At 43.4% G+C, this 21772-nt stretch overlaps 1 protein-coding gene across 1 annotated transcript in view; it reads left to right on the top strand.

Moving 5' to 3' along the window:
• Positions 1 to 912: 912 nt before the first annotated feature.
• LOC124596102 (brachyurin-like) overlaps positions 913 to 21772 on the top strand; it is a 40460-nt gene continuing 19600 nt past the window's right edge. Inside the window, exons 1-3 of the mRNA XM_047135109.1 lie at positions 913 to 993; positions 4185 to 4251; positions 13492 to 13660. Coding sequence (XP_046991065.1) covers positions 931 to 993; positions 4185 to 4251; positions 13492 to 13660 — 299 coding nt within the window. The 5' untranslated portion in view covers positions 913 to 930. The remainder of the gene's footprint in view (positions 994 to 4184; positions 4252 to 13491; positions 13661 to 21772) is intronic.

The raw sequence follows: 21772 nt of genomic DNA, 5'->3' as shown, positions 1-21772 counted from the left end.
TTGCAAATATTACAGATACATACCTTGTTCTTTCAGTATTTGCAAAAATGATTCGTGTTCAACTGAGTCACAGGCTTTCTTGATATCAATAAATGTGCAGCTTACATTTTTGCTATAAACTCTCTGATGCCTTAGGATAAGCTTTAGTGTAAGATATTCTCTGGATGTGAACGGAATGGTCTGCATCCTGCATCATATTCTCCAGTTTTTTGTTCAAGTTGTTTCTGTGCTCTGTCGAGAATACCATGGGATAGAATTTTGTATACAACTGATATTATTGAGGTTCCCTTGTACTTATTTGCATCTGTTCTGCCTCCTTTCGTGTGTGATGAGTGAATTAATATATTTTCCCTATCATCTGGAATTTGTTCTGTTCGCAAATTTCCTGCATAATTTTGGTGATTTCTTTTATGGTGTTTGAGCCTGCTGATTTAAAGATATCTGCTATAATTCCATCTTCACATGTACGCTTAATTAGTACATTTCTATCTTATCGACAGTACTAAAGTAAATAATCCAGTCCTGTGAAAAAAAAACAAAAAAAAAAAAAAAAACAGCGCAAGCCGAAGCGCCCGGTTACAGGTCCAGCATGTTGATAACATTCTGAAAATTATTGAATTATTGAGAGCGGTGAGATTAGGAGTCATGCGGACACAAAGACGATAGCGCAAGATAACTTAACTGCTGTTGATGGTCACAACTGTGAAAAAGTTGTGTCCGATATCAATGTCTTCTGTACGAGATTTCAAAAATTTTTATCTCTTCGTTGATACACATGCCGGAAACCCTTGAAAAGTTAATCGACTGCTTCAAGGCCACTACGTTAACTTTATCAGACATTAAACAATTCCACTTCATAGCTCAAAGCTCATCGGTTGCCTAATATTCAAGGGTATAAAAAGCAGCGCCGAACCACCCTTTTGGCAGCTGATGTTAGGAGACAAGATGAAAGTGTTGGCTGTATTTCTGTTTGCCGTAGCGGTCGGCGTTCAGGTAAGGTGCACCACTGTGGCATCATCAAACATGTGTAAGAAATGAGATTATTATGCACTTGGAACATGTAACCATGAGCAACTAAGCTTTATATTAAACATTGTCTGGTATGTATAAACGATACGATATTGCAGTGAGCGTGTGTGGCGACTATAGCTGTTATGAAATATGTGAAATGTATACGCATTTGCGAGTATGTAGAACCATCGGCTGCGAAATGGAATAACGAATATGAAAATTTATGTCGGACCCGAACTCGAACGGATTTCCCACTTATCGCAAGCGGTCGCCTTACCATTAGGTTATCTGAGTCCGACTCACGGTCAGACCCAACCTTCCATATGTCGTCAACCGCGCGTCTACGACGTGTACTCGTGCATCTACTATGTATACTTTCGCACAGAGGAGTCATTTTAGCTGACGTCGCTTGCCCGGCGTGGCGGATGAATACGATATTGCAGTGCGGTTGTTGTTCATAAGTACGATAGAAAGGCTCTCCGGACATGCGTGCATGTCCGAACGAACAGGTAATTTCATGACTACAGCCGATATGTAGTACATGAAATGTATTCGTATATGGTAATATGGTGACCGCTCGTGATAAACGGGAAATCCGTGTTGAATTCCCGTTTAGGCACAAATTATCATCGTCGTTCTTGCATTACACAGCTTATAGTTCAATATATTCCCAAATTACGGTCATCAATTGTTAGTATCACATCATGGCAGTCCCAAAATATGCGTAGCATCTTGTCAATGATGGCTGGATGCTCGGCTTTTTCAGCGATGGTAAATCCTATGCTTCCACTGCTAGCTTTGATACTTCGTTTCAGAGTCATAGTGATACGCCCAGCACTTGCCTTTGATGACTGGGCTGCTGAAGAAATACTCTGGATTCGCCTGACAAAGCTGTAACATTGAGTGGGAATTTCGAATCGGCAGCATATTGCTTGACGCGTGTCTTAGATCTCCTCCGTTAATTCATTTTGATCGACGCATAATATTAAAATGACCGATAGAGAGACTTATAACCGAACTCCTAGTGCAGAAATTACATTTTAAAGGTTTTTTGGGTAAATCTGTGTATGACATCTAACTTCTCATAGATAGACTTGAGCCCAACAGATATTTTTAGAGACTTGATGGTGGTAACTACCAACACCAACTTCATAGTTAAACGAGAAGGAATATTTTACTCTATTAACGTAAACTGCAGTACTTTTTTTATATTACTGATCAGTGGAAGGTACTTCGTGCACCACTGTCGCTTCCACCTACGCCCTCTCCCCCATCCCCCCTTCCTTTCCCGTTCCAGACACGAATAGTTCGTGGGAAGGACGATTACCGGTAAGCCTCCATGTGGGCTCGAATCTTCTAATTTTATCTTCATGGTCTCTTCGTGAGGTGCGAAATATTTTTTGAGTCCTCTACGAGCGAACGCTCTCGTGACTTTAACAGTAAACTGCAGAATGATGTACAGTGCTTCTCTTTCAGTGTCTACCACTGGAGTTACATGATCATATCCGCGAAGCTTTCGTGCTTGCTAAATTAACCTAGATCTTCTGTATTTACTCTTTCAATGGTATCTAGTATGGATGCTATAATGATGAACAATATTCAAGTATTGGTAGAAAGAGTGATTGTTCTAGGTAACCATACAACAGTGGTCTCTGTATTTATGTGTATACAATACGTAACATTCGTTTATGTTGAGTGTCCATTCCCACTTCCTGCACCAAGCGTCTACCCTCTGTAGCTCTTCCTGCATTTCGCTACAATTTTCTAGCGTTAACTACTTCTCTGTACACAACAGCTTCATCCGCGAAAGGCTTTAAGAAACTTCCGACGTAGTCTACAATGTTATTTAGAGTATGTATATAGTGAAAAGTAATGGACCTATGCCCGAAGTTACTTTTACGTCTGAAGAATTCTCTCCGTTCAAAATGATATGCTGTGTTCTACTTAAGAGAAACTCTCCAATCCTTTTACACAGTTGGTCTGGTATTCCGTACGGTCATACTTTGCTCATTACGCGGCAGTTTGGAACACACTGGAACGCCTTACGAAAGTCAAGAATCATGGCCTCTACCTAGGTTCCTGGTTCTGCTTCCTTCTGGGTCTCGTGGGTGAACAGAAGAACGTGAATTTCACACGATCGTTGTTTTCGAAACCCATGTTCATTCCTACAGAGGAGATTTTCAGTCTCCAGAAATGTCATATTACGCGACCATAAAACAGGTTCTAAAATTCTACAACAAAGTGACGCCGGAGGTACAGGTCTATAGTTTTGTACCCCTTTTCGGCGACCCTTCTTGAGAGAATGACCTACGCTTTCTACCAATCACTAGGAACGCTTCGCTCCTGCAGAGACCTACGGGAACTGCTGCTAGAAGAGGGGCAATTCTTGCACATACTTGACGTAGAATCGTATTGGTATCTCGTCGGGTCCAGTAGCCTTACTTAGATGAGTGATTTCCTTTGCTTTTATATTCCATTGTCACTTATTTCGATACCAGCCATTCTGTCGTTCGTACGACCATTTAAAGAAGGTACTACAGCTTTGAAAAAGACGTTTAGTATCTCGGCCTTTTTTGTTCACAATCCGTTTCAGTGCCACTATGGTCACTGTGTGTCTGGACAGATGGCTTTTTTACCGATTTAACGTCAGACAACAACTTCTCTGGGTTTTCTATCAAGCCGGTAGACAGAATCTTCTGGGTATGTCTACTTCTGACATAGAATTTTTCAGAATGTGACAAAAGCGTACAATCTGCTGCACTGTAAAATTCTCGTTCTATTTACATCATAAAACTTCCTGGGAGATTAAAACTGTGTGCTGGACCGAGATTCGAACTCGGGACCTTTGCCTTTCGCGGGCAAGTATTCTACCATCTGAGCTACCCAAGCACGACTGACGCCGCCTCCTCACGGCTTTACTTCCGCCAGTGAGGACGGGGCGTGAGTCGTGCTTGGGTAGCTCAGATGGTCGCCGGCACGATAGCTCAGCGTGTTCGGTCAGAGAGCTCGTATGACTCTGTAATAAAAAACTGAGTGAAAGGTTCGAATCGAGTCTCGGTCCAGCACACAGTTTTAGTCTGCCAGGAAGTTTCATATCAGCGCACACTCCGCTACAGAGTGAAAATCTCATTCTATTTGCATCATGTTCGAATGTTGTTTTTGTTTGTCTACAGGCGCTGCCGCAAAATGCAACACCACTGCGCAAAATCGTACCCATGGAAAAGACAATGCCGCTAGTGTGTAAGTACCATATCTACAAAATTTTATTGCATGCAATGCACTACCGAAAAAAATCTTTTAGAGGGTTCTAGTTAACTCAAGTTATATTGTTGCAACAGTGCATATGGAGTACATGGAATACTAAAATGTAAACTTTCACGGCCGGAAATATCATGTCCATTATAATTATCCGGGCTGTTATGCCGTGGTCGGTTGATGAATTCTGAGGTGATTCCCAACGTTTCGTCTCCGACTGCGGGAGACATCTTCAAGGGGGGTCCGTAGCTTGATGGAAGGTCCAACACACACACTGGCTCGCTACTGACTGCCGCTAAATTCCGTGTCCGCGCGCCCCCGCGCCGCGGCGTGACGTCACATGTTTTGAAAACGTCAGTGCAATTGGCCGCTGTCCGTCACCGTCGATCGCCGTTGCCATCACCCAGTAGTGGACGAGTGGTACACATCTTCTTTAACACCGGCATCCATATACCGTTTAATTTGACGCCCTCCTCCTTTCGGTTGAAATTATTTGGGTGTTTAGCGATTTCGATTGCCTCCCTGTAGAGCCTTTCGTAGTATCCGCTCGTGGCCGCTAGTACTTGCATCTCCTCGAAACCACAATTTCAACCGAAAGGAGGAGGGCGTCAAATTAAACGGTATATGGATGCCGGTGTTAAAGAAGATGTGTACCACTCGTCCACTACTGGGTGATGGCAACGGCGATCGACGGCGACGGATAGCGGCCAATTGCACTGACGTTTTCAAAACACGTGACGTCACGCCGCGGCGCGGGGGCGCGCGGACACGGAATTTAGCGGCAGTCAGTAGCGAGCCAGTGTGTGTGGTGGACCTTCCATCAAGCTACGGACCCCCCTTGAAGATGTCTCCAGCAGTCGGAGACGAAACGTTGGGAATCACCTCAGAATTCATCAACCGACCACGGCATAACAGCCCGGATAATTATAATGGACAGTACATGGAATGATTACATTTACAGATCAATAGCACAAGCGTTTCTGCGGTATCAGGTATCGACACATGCCGAAACACCCATATCTGTACGTGATGTAGCCTCCATCGGTGGCGACGCAAGTGCAGACTGTGGCATCCAGTTGACCGTGCAGATGGGTAATACTGTCCTGGGATATGTTATGCCACGCCTGCTCAACCTGTTTAGTTGTTCTGCATGAGTGTTGCTTGGAAAGTCGCACGAGTCACTTCTCAGCCCACCATACCCCATGCGTGCTCAGTTAGAGGCACGTCGGTGAGATTATGCTGACCAGGGAAGTTGCTGCACGTCTTGCAGAGCATGGTGAGTTTCACGGGCAGTGTGTGGACGAGCATTATCCTGTTGGAACAACATATCACCTTCCTATTGTTGAACGGCAAAACAATAGGTCTAACAACTTTCTGCACATACCAAGTAGTGGTTAGCGTTCACTCTAGAAGCACCAAAGGTGAACAAGAGTTGTAGGCTACCGCGCCCCGTATCATTGGACTTGGGTGGGGCCGGTGTTTCTTGGACGAATGCACTCCACAAGACAGCGCAAACGACCATCACTTGCGTGCAGGCAGCATCTGCTTCATTGCTGAAGACCACAGCGCACCATTACTTCTTCCAAGCGATCCTGTGACGGCACCAGTCGAGCCGTGCACGTCGATGCCGTGGCGTGAGTGGACGAGTGGAAGACGGGCTAGAGGTGTACGTGGCCACAGTCCCACTGCTAATAACCGCAACAGCTCGTGCTGAAGAGTCTGGGCACACAAGCCCTCTTACGTGTGCTGCGGTAGCTGCATCACCTGGCCCGCAGCTCTTGGTCCAGTGGCTAACGTTGCTGCCTCTGGACCACGAGGTCCCAGGTTGGGGATTTTCTGTGCCCGAGGACTGGGTGTTTGCGTTGTCCTCATCATTTCATCATCCTTATCATCATTCGTGAAAATAGCTAGATTAGATTGCGTAGAAATTGGACGGCGTCAAAATTGGGACTTTGTACAGGCTCTGATGACCACGCAGTTGAGCGCCCCACAAACTAAACATCATCATCATCACCTAACAATACGACGATCCTGGCGAGCGGCAGTGCTACATGGACGTCCAGAACCTCATCTACAGGTGTGTGAATGTTCAGCTGACATATGATACCAGCATCATTGTACAACTGGCGCAGCACCAGTGTTTAAGAAGGGTAGTGGGAGTAATCCATCGAACTACAGACCTATATCACTGACGTCAGTTTGCAGTAGAGTTTTGGAGCATATACTGTATTCAAACATTATGAATCACCTCGACGGGAACGATCTATTGATACGTAATCATCATGGTTTCAGAAAACATCGTTCTTGTACAACGCACCTAGCTCTTATTCGCACGAAGTAATGGCCGCTATCGACAGGGGATCTCAAGTTGATTCCGTATTTCTAGATTTCCGGAAAGCTTTTGACACCGTTCCTCACAAGCGACTTCTAATCAAGCTGCGGGCCTATGAGGTATCGTCTCAGTTGTGCGACTGGATTCGTGATTTCCTGTCACGATGGAAGTCATTAAAGCAAAGACGTTTTTCGCCGCAGCGAGATCTATTTACGAAATTTCAGTCACCAACTTTCTCTTCCGAATGCGAAAATATTTTGTTGAGCCCAACCTACATAGGTAGGAAAGATCATCAAAATAAAATAAGAGAAATCAGAGCTAGAACAGAAAGGTTTAGGTGTTCGTTTTTCCCGCGCGCTGTTCGGGAGTGGAATGGTAGAGAGATAGTATGATTGTGGTTCGATGAACCCTCTACCAAGCACTTAACTGTAAATTGCAGAGTAATCATGTAGATGTAGATGTAGATGTAGATGCAGATGTAGATGTAGAAACTTGTGTGGCAGTTTCCAAAAGGATCACCACGCCACTCGGAAGGCCACAGTTTAACCCCCTTCAGATCGCTCGGTTGGCCGTAGGAAGCACGAGTGCTTCTTTCAGGCATGTTTGCTCTCTTGCTTCGCACGTTTGCTGCACACTGAGCCTTCTGGCTGTGAACATTGTCTATTAAAGGGTAAACACAGATGCCGCTCTTGTAGCTACACCAACACGCTGTCCGTTGACGGACGACGCTGGAACTATAATCAGTACATGTACTATCCCCATGGTGACATATACCGTCATCGCATCAAAATCGACGTCGTCTTTCCAGGGGTACTAGCTTTTTTCCGGCAGTGTATCTACTGCCTACAATCTTTCTGTCTGTTTGCAGGATATGGGAGCAGTTTAGTTTTTAGTAAGTGGTATAGCTATTTTTGAATCTATGTTTACATAATTAATATTCAACTGTTCGCTCCCTGCAAGATACAAGTGATATGCCTGCTTATGACTGTACAAATATATTTTGACGCCTGTTTTCCAGATTCTGTGTAAATAATGTTTGAAATGAGATCGTCACAGGTCCACGCTGACAAGTGATTAACATCGAATTGATTGCGCCGATTCCAGGCTGAGACGCAGCACTCGGGTCTCGATAGAGGCTTTACACTGTTCACATGTCTCGACCAGCACTTCCAGCCCTGACAGGCGAGCATACTACGGGTCAGGTAGACGGCCCTACTGCCAAGTATGAATTTCTGGGACGTGGGTTTTGCGTCCCGGGCGTAATAATTTTGGCAGTAGCGTAGTAAGCGAACTCCGGCAATGGTTTCAGACTATGGCGTGCGCCTAGACACTTCTGCGTCAGCATTTTTCTACACTATATTTGGCTAAATGGAAAGTAGCTCGAGGTTAGAAACCTAACAAGTGCTACTGATTTTTAGAGGCAGTAAATTTCAGGACATTGGGTTCCGAAGACAGGTTAGTGGAGTTGGAAGATAGGTCAAGAAATATCAAGAGGCGCGTAGGAGAGATGAAAGAAGCGAAGTTAAAAAAAAAGAAGGACCAAATATAAGTCAGAAAAAAGAAAATGGAGAAAAGTATATTTTACAGTGGAGAAGAAAATTAAAGTCTGTCTTACGTATATTGAGAGAATCTCGGAACGAATCGCAAGACCTTAAAAAAAATACGTAGAAAGTACAACGTGGAAATATCCAGGAAAATCTCGAACATCGTGTCTGTAGAAACTGTTCTTCCACTGCCACTGAGTTCATCTATTTTGATGCATCTTATCCTAACAGACAATACAGTTACAACTTGAAAATCGGCCACGAATCAAACACTAATACGCCACAGTTCCCTATTAATGCGAGCAGTCTCATTTGTGTCATGGAAGTAGCCTGTATGCAGTGCGGGGCACAGCCGAATTATTACTTACTACACATTTACTGTTTACTGCAGAATGCCTAACCTTCAAATACAAGAACTATTCGAAAATAATGCATAGGTGTTAACGATTATGCTGACGTTCCAACTACTGCGAACGAACAATAGTATCAGCCACTTTCATGTTAGCAGAAACCAGTGCGCTTATCTCTCAACAGTAAAGAGTCATCAGCTAAGTTATACAGGCAGGATTACAAGAAGAACATTTCCTGAACACTGGTACAATACGTATGACTTTACGGGTAAATAAGTCAGTTACGAGATGGTGATCAATCACAAAGTACTTGGTGCTGTCTGTCAGAGATACGTGAACTCACAGTCGGCCTTGGAAGACTATGATTTGGCTAACGATAGGTAAATAATTCAGGATTTTGATCCATGACCCCGGCGCATTGAACTTCCTGTGGCAGACCTATTGAAACAAAATAGTCATCTGAACGTAATTAAATATAAGGGGCAGTCAAATGAAGAAGAGACGGATGGAAAAAGTACGTAAACTGATTATTACTTCAAATGCTATCGTCATAATTGTTAATACATTCGTCCCTCTGTGAGACAAGATGGACGGTGCCTTCGTGGAAAAATGTTTGCGGTTGCCTGCGAAACAATGATTGTATCCAGGAGTGCACCTCTTCATTCCAAGCAAATTGACGGACACAAATATGGCTCCAAAAATACTGAAGTCACATGTGAAGAAATTGGGACTATACTGAGTACGAACCAATGATTATTTTCCTCTGGGCAGCAGATCAGGTGTTGAAGTGTAGACACAAAACTGTTAGTTTTTACTGACAGGCGAAGTCCACTTCGTGGTGCAGTTACAACCACGCAGGAAACATCAGTTTGTGGCGTGTTTGTGGGGAGACTGACACAGAGAGAAAAATAAAACACAGCACATTGACGTGAGCACAATTAAGATACGCTTATAAATATATCTGCACTTACAACTTTACACCCTGTATAGTCTGTCTCATTTTCATCTGACTGCCCCTTACGCGACACGAAAATTCTGTACTTATTTCACAGACACCCTATTGTCGTTTTTACTATGGTTAGAAGATAGTTAGCGTGTGGTTCTCAAAAAAAATTTCAAATGTGTGTGAAATCTTATGGGACTTAACGACTAAGGTCATCAGTTCCTAAGCTTACACACTACTTAAACTAAATTATCCTAAGGACAAACACACACACCCATGCCCGAGGGAGGACTCGAACCTCCGCCGGGACCAGCCGCACAGTCCATGACTGCAGTGTGGTTCTCCTCACAAGTATATTCTGTGACTCCTCTTCGTCTCTTCTATCCACCTACATCTACTTCAACCTGCCTACTGTAATTAAACCTCTGCTTTGTTTAACCCTACACTTCCCCCTAGTCCCAGCTTGAGAATTCCTCCATGCCTCAGGCTGTGTCATATCAAGTGATCCTTTCTTTTCGACATGTTCTTCCAAAAATTTCTTTTCTCTCCAATTCGATTTTCATTAATCATCCGACCCAGTCATTGAATATTTAGCAATCATCTGCAGCACTAAATTTCAAAATCTTCTGTTCTCGTCTGTACTCCTTATCGTCACTTTTACCACTCCAAACAAATACTCTCAGAATAACTTCCTAACAAAGGAATTCATTTTCGAAGTTAATGTATTTCTCCAATTTAGAAACGTCTCCTTGCTATTGCTAGTCTGCATTTTATACCCTCTCTACTTCAGCCATCACATCTGCTACTGACAGTATCTCGTTCAATAGACTTGTTCTCATGACATCTCCTGCTTTGATTGCCTACACTGAATTATGTCTGCTTTCCATGTGTTCATTAACTTCTTATAAAAGCTTCTCAAGATATTGTCCATTCCATTCACCTGATTTTCTACATCCTTTACAATCTCCGACAGGATTAAAATGTCATCGGCAAACGTAAACTCATAAAAAAAGTCTCATATTTATTGATTTTTTTCACCTTGCACTTGAACATGGCCGAAATCGCAATAGCGAACGCCCTTCTTAACTGTTGATTCTTTTTACGTCTTTCGACTCTGAAAACTGTAGTCTGGATTCTGTACAACTTGTAAATAATCTTTTGCCAGTAGTATCTTCAGTCTTTCAATGAGCGCATTTCTGTCGAGATTGTCAAAAGCAAATGTTATGAATGTACGTTTGCCTTTCTTCAGGTTATCTTCTAAAACAGGTTGTACGGCCGCTACTGCCTCGTGTGTCCTTACACCAATTTCCTGAGTCTATCCAAAATATGCGTTGGAGATGACGATTTCGCAATTCATTGACACTTTTGATCAATGATCCAGAGACAACGAATTTGCAATACAAGACCTACTTAACCAAATACTCAATTGAACGTCATTAGCCATGAAGCGAAAGGTCTGGACTTTTACTGTTAATATCTCGCATCTCTCTTTAAAACATTAGTCATCAGCTGCGAATCTCTTCTCACTTTTTTCCCTTTGACAGCCTCTTTATCTCAGAGTAGCAATTACACTCTATGTCCTCAATTATTTGTTCGATGTATTCAAATCTCTTTATCTCTGTCATCCCCTACAGTTTTTACCCTCTACAGCTCCCTCTATTATCATGTAAGTTATTCCCTGATGTCTTAAAACGTGTACTATCATCCCGTTCCTTCTTTTTTTCAGTGTTTTCAATATGTTCACTGATGCTGAAGGGCATCTCCTCAATCCCTGTCAATCGCCATCATTCCTCACATTCGAATCTCTTCTGCTCCGTTTTCGAACAGTCCATGTTTCATTACCATACGATGCTGTTCTCTCAGAGGTTTATTCCTTAAATTAAGACTTACGTTTGGTACCAGTAGAGTTCTCGTGACCAAGAAGGCCCTATTTGCCTGTGCTAGTCTACTTTTTGTGTCGTCCTTGCTTCGTCCATCATGAGTTGTTTTGCTTCGAAGATAGCAGAATTCATTAACTTCGTCCGCTTTGTGGTCACCAATTTTGACGTTATGTTTCTCGTTATTCTCATTTCTGCTACTTCTCATGACTTTTGTTTTTTTTCGGTTTACTCTCAATCCATATTCTTTACCCATTAAATTGTTCATTCCATTCAACAAATTTTGTAATTCTTCTCCATCTTCACAGCAGATAGCCATGTGCATCAGTAAATCTTAGCGCTGATGTCCTTTGACCTTGAAATACAATCCGACCCTTGATCCTTTCTTTCATTTCCATCACTGCTTCTTCGATGTACAGGTTGAACAGTCCTACCCCCTTTCTACCCGAGCACTTCGTTCTTGGTCTTCCAGTCTTACAGCGCCCTCTTCGTTCTTGTACATATTGTATACTACTCGTCTTTCCCTACAGCGTACTAACAGTTCCTCAAATTTCTTCTTTTTCTGTATATTATTCTTATTGCCAATTTCGATAAGATAGCATTTAAGCTGATTGTACGGTATTTCCCACACTTAGCTGCTTTTGCTATCTTCGGAATTGAATAGATGATATTTTTCTGCGAGTCTGATAGTGTATCGCCAGTCTCATGGATTCTACACTCCAAACTGAATAGTCGATTGGTTGCCACCTCCCTCAATGATATTAGGAATTTCGGTGGAATGTTATCTATTCCTTGTCCCTTATTTAATGTCAGGTCTTCCAAATGGTTCGAATGCCTCTGAGAACTATGGGACTTTAACATCTGAGGTCATCAGTCCCCTAGAACTTAGAACTACTTAAACCTAACTAACCTAATGACATCACACGCATCTATGCCCGAGGGCAGGATTCGAACGTGCGACCGTAGCGGTCGCGCGGTTCCAGACTGAAGCGCCGGCTGGCGGTCTTCCAAAGGTATTTTACATTCTGACCAATACTAAATCTCCTGTCTCTTCCACATCGACTCCAATTTCTTCTTGTATCACGTCGTCGGACAATTCCTCCCCTTCACACAGACCTTCAATGTTCTCTTTTGACCTATCCACTCTCTCCTATGCGTTTAATATCAGAATTCCCATTGCACTCTTAATGTTTCCGCCCTTGCTTTTAATTAGACCGAAGTTTGTTTTGACGTTTCTACAAGCTGATTCACACCTTCCGACGATCATTTGTTTTTCGATTTCTTCACATATTTTCTGCAACTACTTCGTGTTGGTTGCCCTACCCTTCGTATTTATTTCTCTCCTGAGGGATTTATATTGCTGTATTCCCGACTTTCACTGAACATTTTTGTACTTCCTCCATTCGTCGATCGACTTAAGTATTTTTTCTGTCTTCCTTGTACCTATATTTTTGCAATTTTGGTGATTTCCCTTTTTAGGGATGTCCATTTCTTTTCAACTGAACTACGTCGTGTGATATTCATTATTCCAGCATCTATAACCGCAGAAAACGCGTCTCATCATTCATCAGTGCTTCAGTATCTCACTTCTTTCCTCGTTAATTCTTCCGAACGTGTCTTTTACATTTCAGCGTACTCTTATCATTACAAAATTGTGCTCTGAATCTATATACGAGGTCCTCTTGTGATTCGTGAACTAGCTGGCATTTATTGCCGATCTCTGTCAGTGTTCCCCCTCTCTCATTCCTAATACTAAGCCCATATTCTCCCGTAAAGGCTTCGTCTACTCCGTTCCCTGCAACCGCGATCCAAGCTCCCCGGACTGTTAAATATTCATCTCCATTTACTTAATGAATTACCCGTTCAATATCCTCTTACCTTTCTCTGTCTCTTCGTCTTCTACTTGCGACCTCGGCATGTATATTTGAACTATTATTCTCGGTGCCTTCGAACCTGATGAGAACAATCCTATCACTAAATTGTCTACAGTAACTCACTTTCTGACTTACCTTCGAATTCATAATAAATCTTGTTACCGTAGGATCGCTTAACAACACCAGAATTCAGAATTGACCCAGAATGTGATAGATGTTTCATTGAGAATGAGAGAAAAACCTCGGCCTCCACCGCAAACCGCTCTTGAGTTTCCGCCCCACGACCAGTTTCGCGCTTGTTGCAGCCGGACACCCAGAGGCTGACGACGCAGGGGGCCGCATCATAGGCGGCAGCAGCGCCTCGCTCGGCCAGTTCCCGCACCAGGCGTCCATCATCATGGACGACTCGTACCTGTGCGGCGGCTCGCTCATTTCCACCTCTGCCGTCCTCACCGCGGGGCACTGCGTCTCCGGGTGAGTTGCACACACGTATTTATTTATTTATGTATTTAATAGCTGTTCCGGGCCGTGGGTTGTTGTGACTCAGTCTGGTTAAATGGAAAAGAGGGAAAGAGGTAGTACACGATTCAAATACGTATGAGAATTGGACGTAAGTCCTACTCTCCTTCTCTTCCCAGTGTCGGTCCATCTTGTCCTCCCTCTCTCTTTGTACACCTCCTCTTGCTTCCCCCTCTCTTTGTCCATCACTTCCCTCCTCTGTCCATTTTCTCCGCCCTCCCCCCCCCCCCCCCCCACTCTCTCTCGATCTCCTCCTGCGCTCTCCCTCTGTTCACCTCCTCTTTTCCGCTTTCTAACTGAAATTTCTCCCTCACCTCCGTCCATCTCCTCTTTTCCCTCTCTCTGACCTTGAGCATTGCACAACTGATGCAGCTCTCCATGCCACTCTATCCTGTGCAAGCTTCTTCATCTCCCAGTATCTACTGCAACCTACATCCTTCTGAATCTGTTCAGTGTATTCATTTCTTGGTCTCCCTCTACGATTTTTACCCTCCATGGTGCCCTCCAATACTAAATTGGTGATCCCTTGATGCCTCAGAATATTCCCTACCAACCGATCCCTCCTTCTAGTCAAGTTGTGCCACAAATTTCCCTTCTCTCCAATTCTATTCAATACCTCTTCATTAGTTGTGTGATCTATCCATCTAGTCTTCAGCATTCTTCTGTAGCACCACATTTCGAAAGCTTCTATTCTCTTCTTGTCCAAACTATTTATCGTCCACGTTTCACTTGCATACATGGCTACACTCCATACAAATACTTTCAGAAACGACTTCCTGACACTTAATTCTATTGTCGATGTTAACAAATTTCTCTTCTTCAGAAACGCTTTCCCTTGCCATTGCCAGTCTACATTTTATATCATCTTTTCTTCTACCATCATCAGTTATTTTGCTCCCCAAATAGCAAAACTCATTTACTACATTAAGCCTCTCATTTCCTAATCTAATTGCCGCAGCATCACCCGATTTGATTCGACTACATCCAATTATCCTCGTTTTGCTTTTGTTGATGTTCATATTATATCCTCCTTTCAAGACACTGTCCATTCTGTTCAACTGCTCTTCCAAGTCCTTTGCTGTCTCTGACAGAATTACAATGTCATCGACGAACCTCAAAGTTTTAATTTCTCCTCCATGGATTTTAATTCCTACTCCAAACTTTTCTTTTGTTTCCTTTACTGCTTGCTCATTATACAGATTGAATAACATCGGGGACAGGCTAGAACCCCGTCTCACTCCCTTCCTAACTACTACTTCCCTTTCATGTCCCTCGACTCTTATAACTGCCATCTGGTTTCTGTACAAATTGTAAATAGCCTTTCGCTCCCTGTGTTTTACCCCTGCCACCTTCAGAATTTGAAACAGAGTATTACAGTCAATGTTGTCAAAAGCTTTCTCTAAGTCTACAAATGCTAGAAACGTAGGTTTGCCTTTCCTTAATCTTTCTTCTAAGCTAAGTCGTAGGGTCAGTATTGCCTCACGTGTTCCAACATTTCTATGGAATCCAAACTGATCTTCCCCGAGGTGAGCTTATCCAGCTTAATGCCTCCCTACACACGGTTCGTAGTAACGTCATAGCTGTCCATCCCTACATTACTTATATGGTTATACCTCCCCACCTTACTTATACGATTATAGAGGTTGGTTGGTTTTTTGGGGAAGGAGACCAGACAGCGTGGTCATCGGTCTCATCGGATGAGGGAAGGATGGGGAAGGAAGTCGGCCGTGCCCTTTCAGAGGAACCATCCCGGCATTTGCCTGGAGTGATTTAGGGAAATCACGGAAAACCTAAATCAGGATGGCCGGACGCGGGATTGAACCGTCGTCCTTCCGAATGCGAGTCCAGTGTGTAACCACTGCGCCACCTCGCTCGGTACGATTATAGAGGCTAGTTGTTCTCCATACATGGCTTAAAATGAAGAAAGAAGTCATTTATAGGCAGTGTCAATGTTCCTAATTTCACAGCAATCCTTCTCGTCTGTGCTATGGTGTGAGTTGGATACATACTCCTATATTTGTAGCCCTCAGTCTCCGCTAAATGTTGTCGAGAAACCGCAACTCGCTGTTACGTCTACAGGCAAATCTTTTACAAACACCGTTAACTCTCGTGCATTTCGACCTAGATATCGGAGGGTTCGTCGACCTTATTGTGGTCTGCAATATACTCCTCCCACCCGCCATAAACGTCGACAAAGCCACGAAGCGACACGTTGTGATACCACCACACCTGATATTCTTCAAGGTCTCTTTATAACCATCCCGTGTGTAACGCAGTGTCGTCTTGTGAAGTACTTAAAATGCTAAGCGGTCTTCTTCACAACACTGATTGTATTCCTGAGTAAGACCACTATAACGATATCAAACGTGGCATATTTCAACATTTTATTTTAGATGTTTTACAAAATGACGCAGCAGTACACCCAGAAAGATTCTAATGCGACTGACAACGGCTGCGAAAGCCTGTGTTACTCTGTTTACACCGATGAGACGAAACATTACCTACTTAATAGTATGTTGGTCCACTTTCGGATTGCAATACAGCACCAGTTCTGCGCGGTACTGAGTAGTCAAGTGCACGGTAGCTTTCCCGAGGATGTGGCACCGAGTGTCTACGCGATGGTCACACAATACCCGCAAATTACGGGCCGGTTTTTTGTGGGAGCGGTGCTGTCGCTCGATAGCGTCTGCGGTGCTGATCGGATGAATCTGGATGCAAATATATTAATGCGAGTTCACTATCATGCTCTTCAAACTACTGTAGTACCATTCTGGCCTTGTGACACTGACACTTATCCTGCTGGAAGATGCCATCGCCGTTGCGGGTCCAGAATGAAAGGATGCAGGTGCTCTGGAATAATGTTCATCGCGCCTTCGATCACAGCCAAAGATTTCATGGAAGCCTAGTTGAGTGTCCGCTGTAGCTTAGCACTAGCCCCACCGACCGGCGTTTGTGGTGCAGTACATGTTTCGAGCAGCGGTTCGCCTAGATGGCGGCGTAAGTCGACACAACCATCGATCTCGTGTAACAAATTTTAAATTTCCTTTTCAAGAAATCGCTCACACGGAGAATCATACAAACATACCTTCTTTTGACTACCGGGCAGACTTCCGTATGGACGTCATAGTAATAAGCATCCCTGGCGCAGAGAAATACTGTAAGTGAACGATTTGAAAGCAAATAAATCACCAAGTCAGGACGGAACGCCAATTCGGTTTTACTAAGAGTACTCTACGGCATCGGCCCGTTATCTAGCTTGCATTTATTGTGAATCTCTCGTCCAGCACAAGGTCCCAAGTGACTGAAGAAAAGCGCGGCTGACTTCACTAAGTAAGAAGGGTAAAAGAACGGACCCGCAAAATTACAGATCAATATCCCTAACTTCGGTTTTCTGCAGAATCCTTCAACACATTCTCAGTCCGAATACAATAAATTTTCTTGAGACCGAGAACCTTATGACGACGAATCAGCATGGTTTTAGAAAGAATCGCTCGTACGAAACTCAGATTCTCTTTTTCTCACATGACGTACTGCCATCGATCGATGAAGGGCAACAGAAAGTTTCAGTATTTCTAGATTTCCGGAAAGCATCTGACACGGCGCCTCACTGCAGCCTGTTAACGAAGATACGAGCATACGGAATAAGTTCACAGATATGTGAGTGGCTCGAAGACTTATTAAGTAGTAGAACCCAATATGTTGTCTTCGTCACGAGAGCATCAAGGAAATGTGACAGGGCCAATGTTGTTCTCTAAACATATAAATGATTTGGCGGACAGGGTGGGCAGCAATCTGTGGTTCTTTGCTGATGATGCTGTGGTGTACGGTAAGGTGTCGAAGTTGAGTGACTGTACGAAGATACAAGACGACGTATACGAAATTCGTAGTTGGTGTAATGAAAGACAGCCAGCTCTAAATGGGGAAAAATGTAAGTTAATGCTGATGAGTAGAAAAAAACAAACCTGCAATGTTCAGTTACAGTATCACTAGTGTCCTCCTTGACACAGTAATGTCTTTAAATATCTGGGCGTAACGTTGCAAAGCGATATAGCGATATGAAGTGGAAGGAGCATGTGAGAATGGTGGTAGGGAAAGAGAATGGTCGACTTCGGTTTATTGAGAGAATTTTAGGAGAGAGTGGTTCACCTGTGAAGGAGACCGCATGTAGGATGCCTATTCTTTATTGCTCGAGTGTTTGCGGTCCGTACACAGGTAGGATTGAAGAAAGACATCGAAGCAGAAACGGGCTGCTAGATTTGTAACCGGTAGATTCGAACAACACGTAAGCGTTATGGTAATGCTTCGGGAACTCAAAAGGGAATCCCTGGAGGGAAGGCGATGTTCTTTTCGAGAAACACTGTCGAGGAAATTTAGAGAACAGGTATCTTAAGCTCACTGCGGAATGTTTCTACTGCCGCCGACGTACATTGCGGGTAAGAACAACGAAGATAAGATTCGAGAAACCAGGTCTTATACTGCAACTGTGCTATAGGGGTAACGTGCTTGATTAATAATCTAATCGTCCTCGGTCCCGGGCTCGAAATCCGCCACAGCTTGAATTTTGATTAATAACCAGCGCTGCCGGCCGAAGACTTCTGGCATAAGAAGTCAACCTCATTCTCCAACGGCCTTGTCAAAGAGGGTGGAGGAGCGGACAGAGGTTCAGGGCACTCTCTTGCCCTTGGGGTGGAAAACTGCTCCTAAAGGCAGAAGAATCAGCAATGATCAACGGCAAGGGGATGCAGAAGGCAGTGGGAACCATTGCATTAAAGACACAGAACGTGAGCCGAGCGGTCTAAGGCGCTGCAGTCATGGACTGTGCGGCTGGTCCTGGAGGAGGTTCGAGTCCTCTCTCGGGCATGGGTGTGTGTGTTTGTCCTTAGGATAATTTAGGTTAAGTAGTGTGTAAGCTTAGGGACTTATGACCTTAGCAGTTAAGTCCCATAAGATTTCACACACATTTGAACACACAACGTGTACCCACAGCACTGGTGGCCTCTAATAGAAAAAGCGTTATGGTTATCTCTCCATTGCAAATGATTTCGGAATAGTCCCCCATTCAGATTTCAGGGAGGGTACTGCCAAGAGGAGGCGATCATGAGAAAAAGACTGAATGACCAACTAAAGGATGACGTTCTACGAGTCGGGGAGTGGAATGTCAGAAGCTTGAACGTAGTAGGGAAGCTAGAAAATCTGAAAAGCGAAATGTAAATGCCCAGTATGTAGGATTCGTTATGAATAGAAAGGTAAGGGAGATAGTGTGTTACTGTGACCAGTTTAGTAACAGGTTTGTTCTTATCAGAATCGACAGCGAACCATCACCGACAACGATCGTTCACGTACACATACCGACTTCGCAAGTCGAAAATGAAGAGATCGAGAATGTATACGAGAATACTGAAAGGGTAATACAGTACGTGAAGGGAAATGAAAATCAGATAGTCTTGAGAGGACTGGAATAAAGATGTAGGGGAAGGAGTAGAAGAAACGGTTACCGGAGAATATGGCCTTGTGAAAAGGAATGACAGAAGAGAAAAACTAATTGAGTTGTGTAACAAATTTCAGTTAATAATAACGAATACTCTGTTCATGAATCACAAGAGGAGGAGGTATACTTAGAAAAGGCTGGGTGATAGGGGAAGATTTCAGTTAGATCATATTATGGTCAGACAGAGATTCTGAACTCAGATAGTGGATTGTAAGGCATACCGAGGAGCAGGCATAGACTCGGATCATAATATAGTGGTGATGAAGAGTATCCTGAAGTTTAGGAGATTAGTCAGGGAGAATCAATACGCAAAGAAGTGGGATACGAAAGTACTAAGGAACGACAAGATACGGTCGAAGTTCTCTAATACTATAGATACAGCAATAAGGAATAGCTCAATAGGCATGGACATCTCTAAAAAGGGCAATCACAGAATTTGGACAGAAAAACTTATGTACATAGAAGATAACTGTGAAGAAACCATGGGTGACAGAAGAAATGCTTCAACTGATCCATGAAAGAAGGAAGCATAAAAATGTTCAGGAAAATTCTGGAGTACAGAAATACAAGGCATTTAGGAATGAAATAAATAGGAATTGCAAGGAACCTAAGGAGAAGTTGCTGCATGAAAAATGTAAAGAAGTCGAAAAAGATATAATTGTCCGTAGGACTGACTCGGCGGTCAGGAAAGTGAAAACAATCTTCGGTAAAATTAAAAGCAAGGGTGGTAACATTAAGAGTGCAACGGGAATACTACTCTTAAATACAGAAGAGAGAGCAGGTACGTGGAAAGAGTACACTGAAGATCTCTATGAGGGGGAAGATTTGTCTGATGGGGTAGAAGAAAAAACAGGAGTCGATTTAGAACAGATAGGGGATCCAGTATCAGAATCAGAATCTAAAAGAGCTTTGGAGGACTTAAGATCAAATAAGGCAGAAGGAATAGGTAACATTCCGTTAGAATTTATCATATCATTGGAGGAAGTGGCAACAAAACGACTACTCATGTTGCTGTGTAGAATATACGAGTCTGACGACATACCACCTGACTTTCGGAAAAAACATCATTCATGCAATTCCGAGGACTGCGACAGCTGACAAGCGCGAGAATTACCGCACAATCAGCTTAGCAAGTCGGGCATGCAAGTTTCTGACAAGAATAATATACAAAAAATGGAAAAGAAAATAGAACATGTGTTAGATGACCAGTTTGGCTTTAGGAAAGATAATGCCACCAGAGAGGCAATTCTGACGTCGCGGTTGATGATGGAAGCAAGACTAAAGAAAAATCAATACACGTTCATAGGATTTGTCAACCTAGAAGAAGCGTTTGACAATGTCAAATGGTACGTTCGAAATTCTGAGAAAAATAAAGGTAAGCTACAGGGAGAGGCAGTTAATACACATTATAATAAGAATGGACGACCAAGAGCGAAGTGCTCGGATTAAAAAGGGTGTAAGACAGGGATGTAGTCTTTCCTCCCCACTGTTCAATCAGTACATTGAATAAGAAATAATGGAAATAAAAGAAGGGTTCAGGAGTGAGATTAAAATTCAAGGTGAACGGTTATCAATGATATGATTCGCTGATGACATTGCTTTCATGAGTGAAAGTGAAGAAGAATTACATGATCTGCTGAATGTACTGTACCGTCTACAGAGTACAGAATACGTCTTGAGAGTAAATCGAAGGATGACGAAAGTACTGTGATGAGACGTAACAGACATGAGAACAACGAGACACTTAACATCAGGTTTGATGGTCACGAAGTTAAGGAATTCTAGTACCTACGCAGCAGACTAAACACTGAATGACGGAGCAAGGAGGACATCAAAAGCAAACTAGCACTGGCAAAAAGGCATTCCTGTCCAAGACAAGTCTACTAGTATCATACATAGGCCTAAATTTGAGGGAGAAATTTCTGAGAATGTACCTTTGTAGCACAGCATTGTACGGTAGCGAAACATGGGTTGTGGGAAAATCGGAACAGAAGAGAACCTAAGTATTTAAGATGTGGTGCTACAGACGAATGATGAAAATTAGGTGGTCTGATTAGGTAAGGATTTAGTAGGCTCTGCGCAGAATAGGAGAGGAAAGCAATATGCGAAAAACATTGCAAGGGTAAGGGACAAGATGGCAGGACATCTTTTAAGACATCGGGGAATGGCTTCCATGGTACTAGAGAGAGCTGTAGAACGAAAAACTGTAGAGGAAGACAGTGACTGGAATACATCCAGCAAATAACTGAGGACGTAGGTTGCAAGTGTTATTCTGAGACGAGGTCGTCGGGGCAAGAGAAGAATTCGTGGCGGGCCACATTAGATCAGTCGGAAGACTGATGACAAAGAAAAGGAACGGAGATATACAGTCAGTCGTTTCTTCCTGGCTCTATTTTCGAGTGAAACTGGAAAGGAAATGATTAGTAGTGTTACAGGGCACCCTCAGCCATGCACCGTACGGTGGCTTATGGCGTATCTATGTAGACGCAGATGTAGGACAAGAAACGTGACTTACGCGACCAGATGACGCGTTTTCATCGATCCGTGCTCTATTTGCGACGACGTACCGATGTCGTTGG

Source organism: Schistocerca americana, chromosome 2 (assembly GCF_021461395.2).
Source record: "Schistocerca americana isolate TAMUIC-IGC-003095 chromosome 2, iqSchAmer2.1, whole genome shotgun sequence".
Classification (NCBI taxonomy): Eukaryota; Metazoa; Arthropoda; class Insecta; order Orthoptera; family Acrididae; genus Schistocerca; species Schistocerca americana.
Note: the sequence above shows the minus strand (reverse complement) of the source record. Positions and strands in the feature narration are given on the sequence as shown.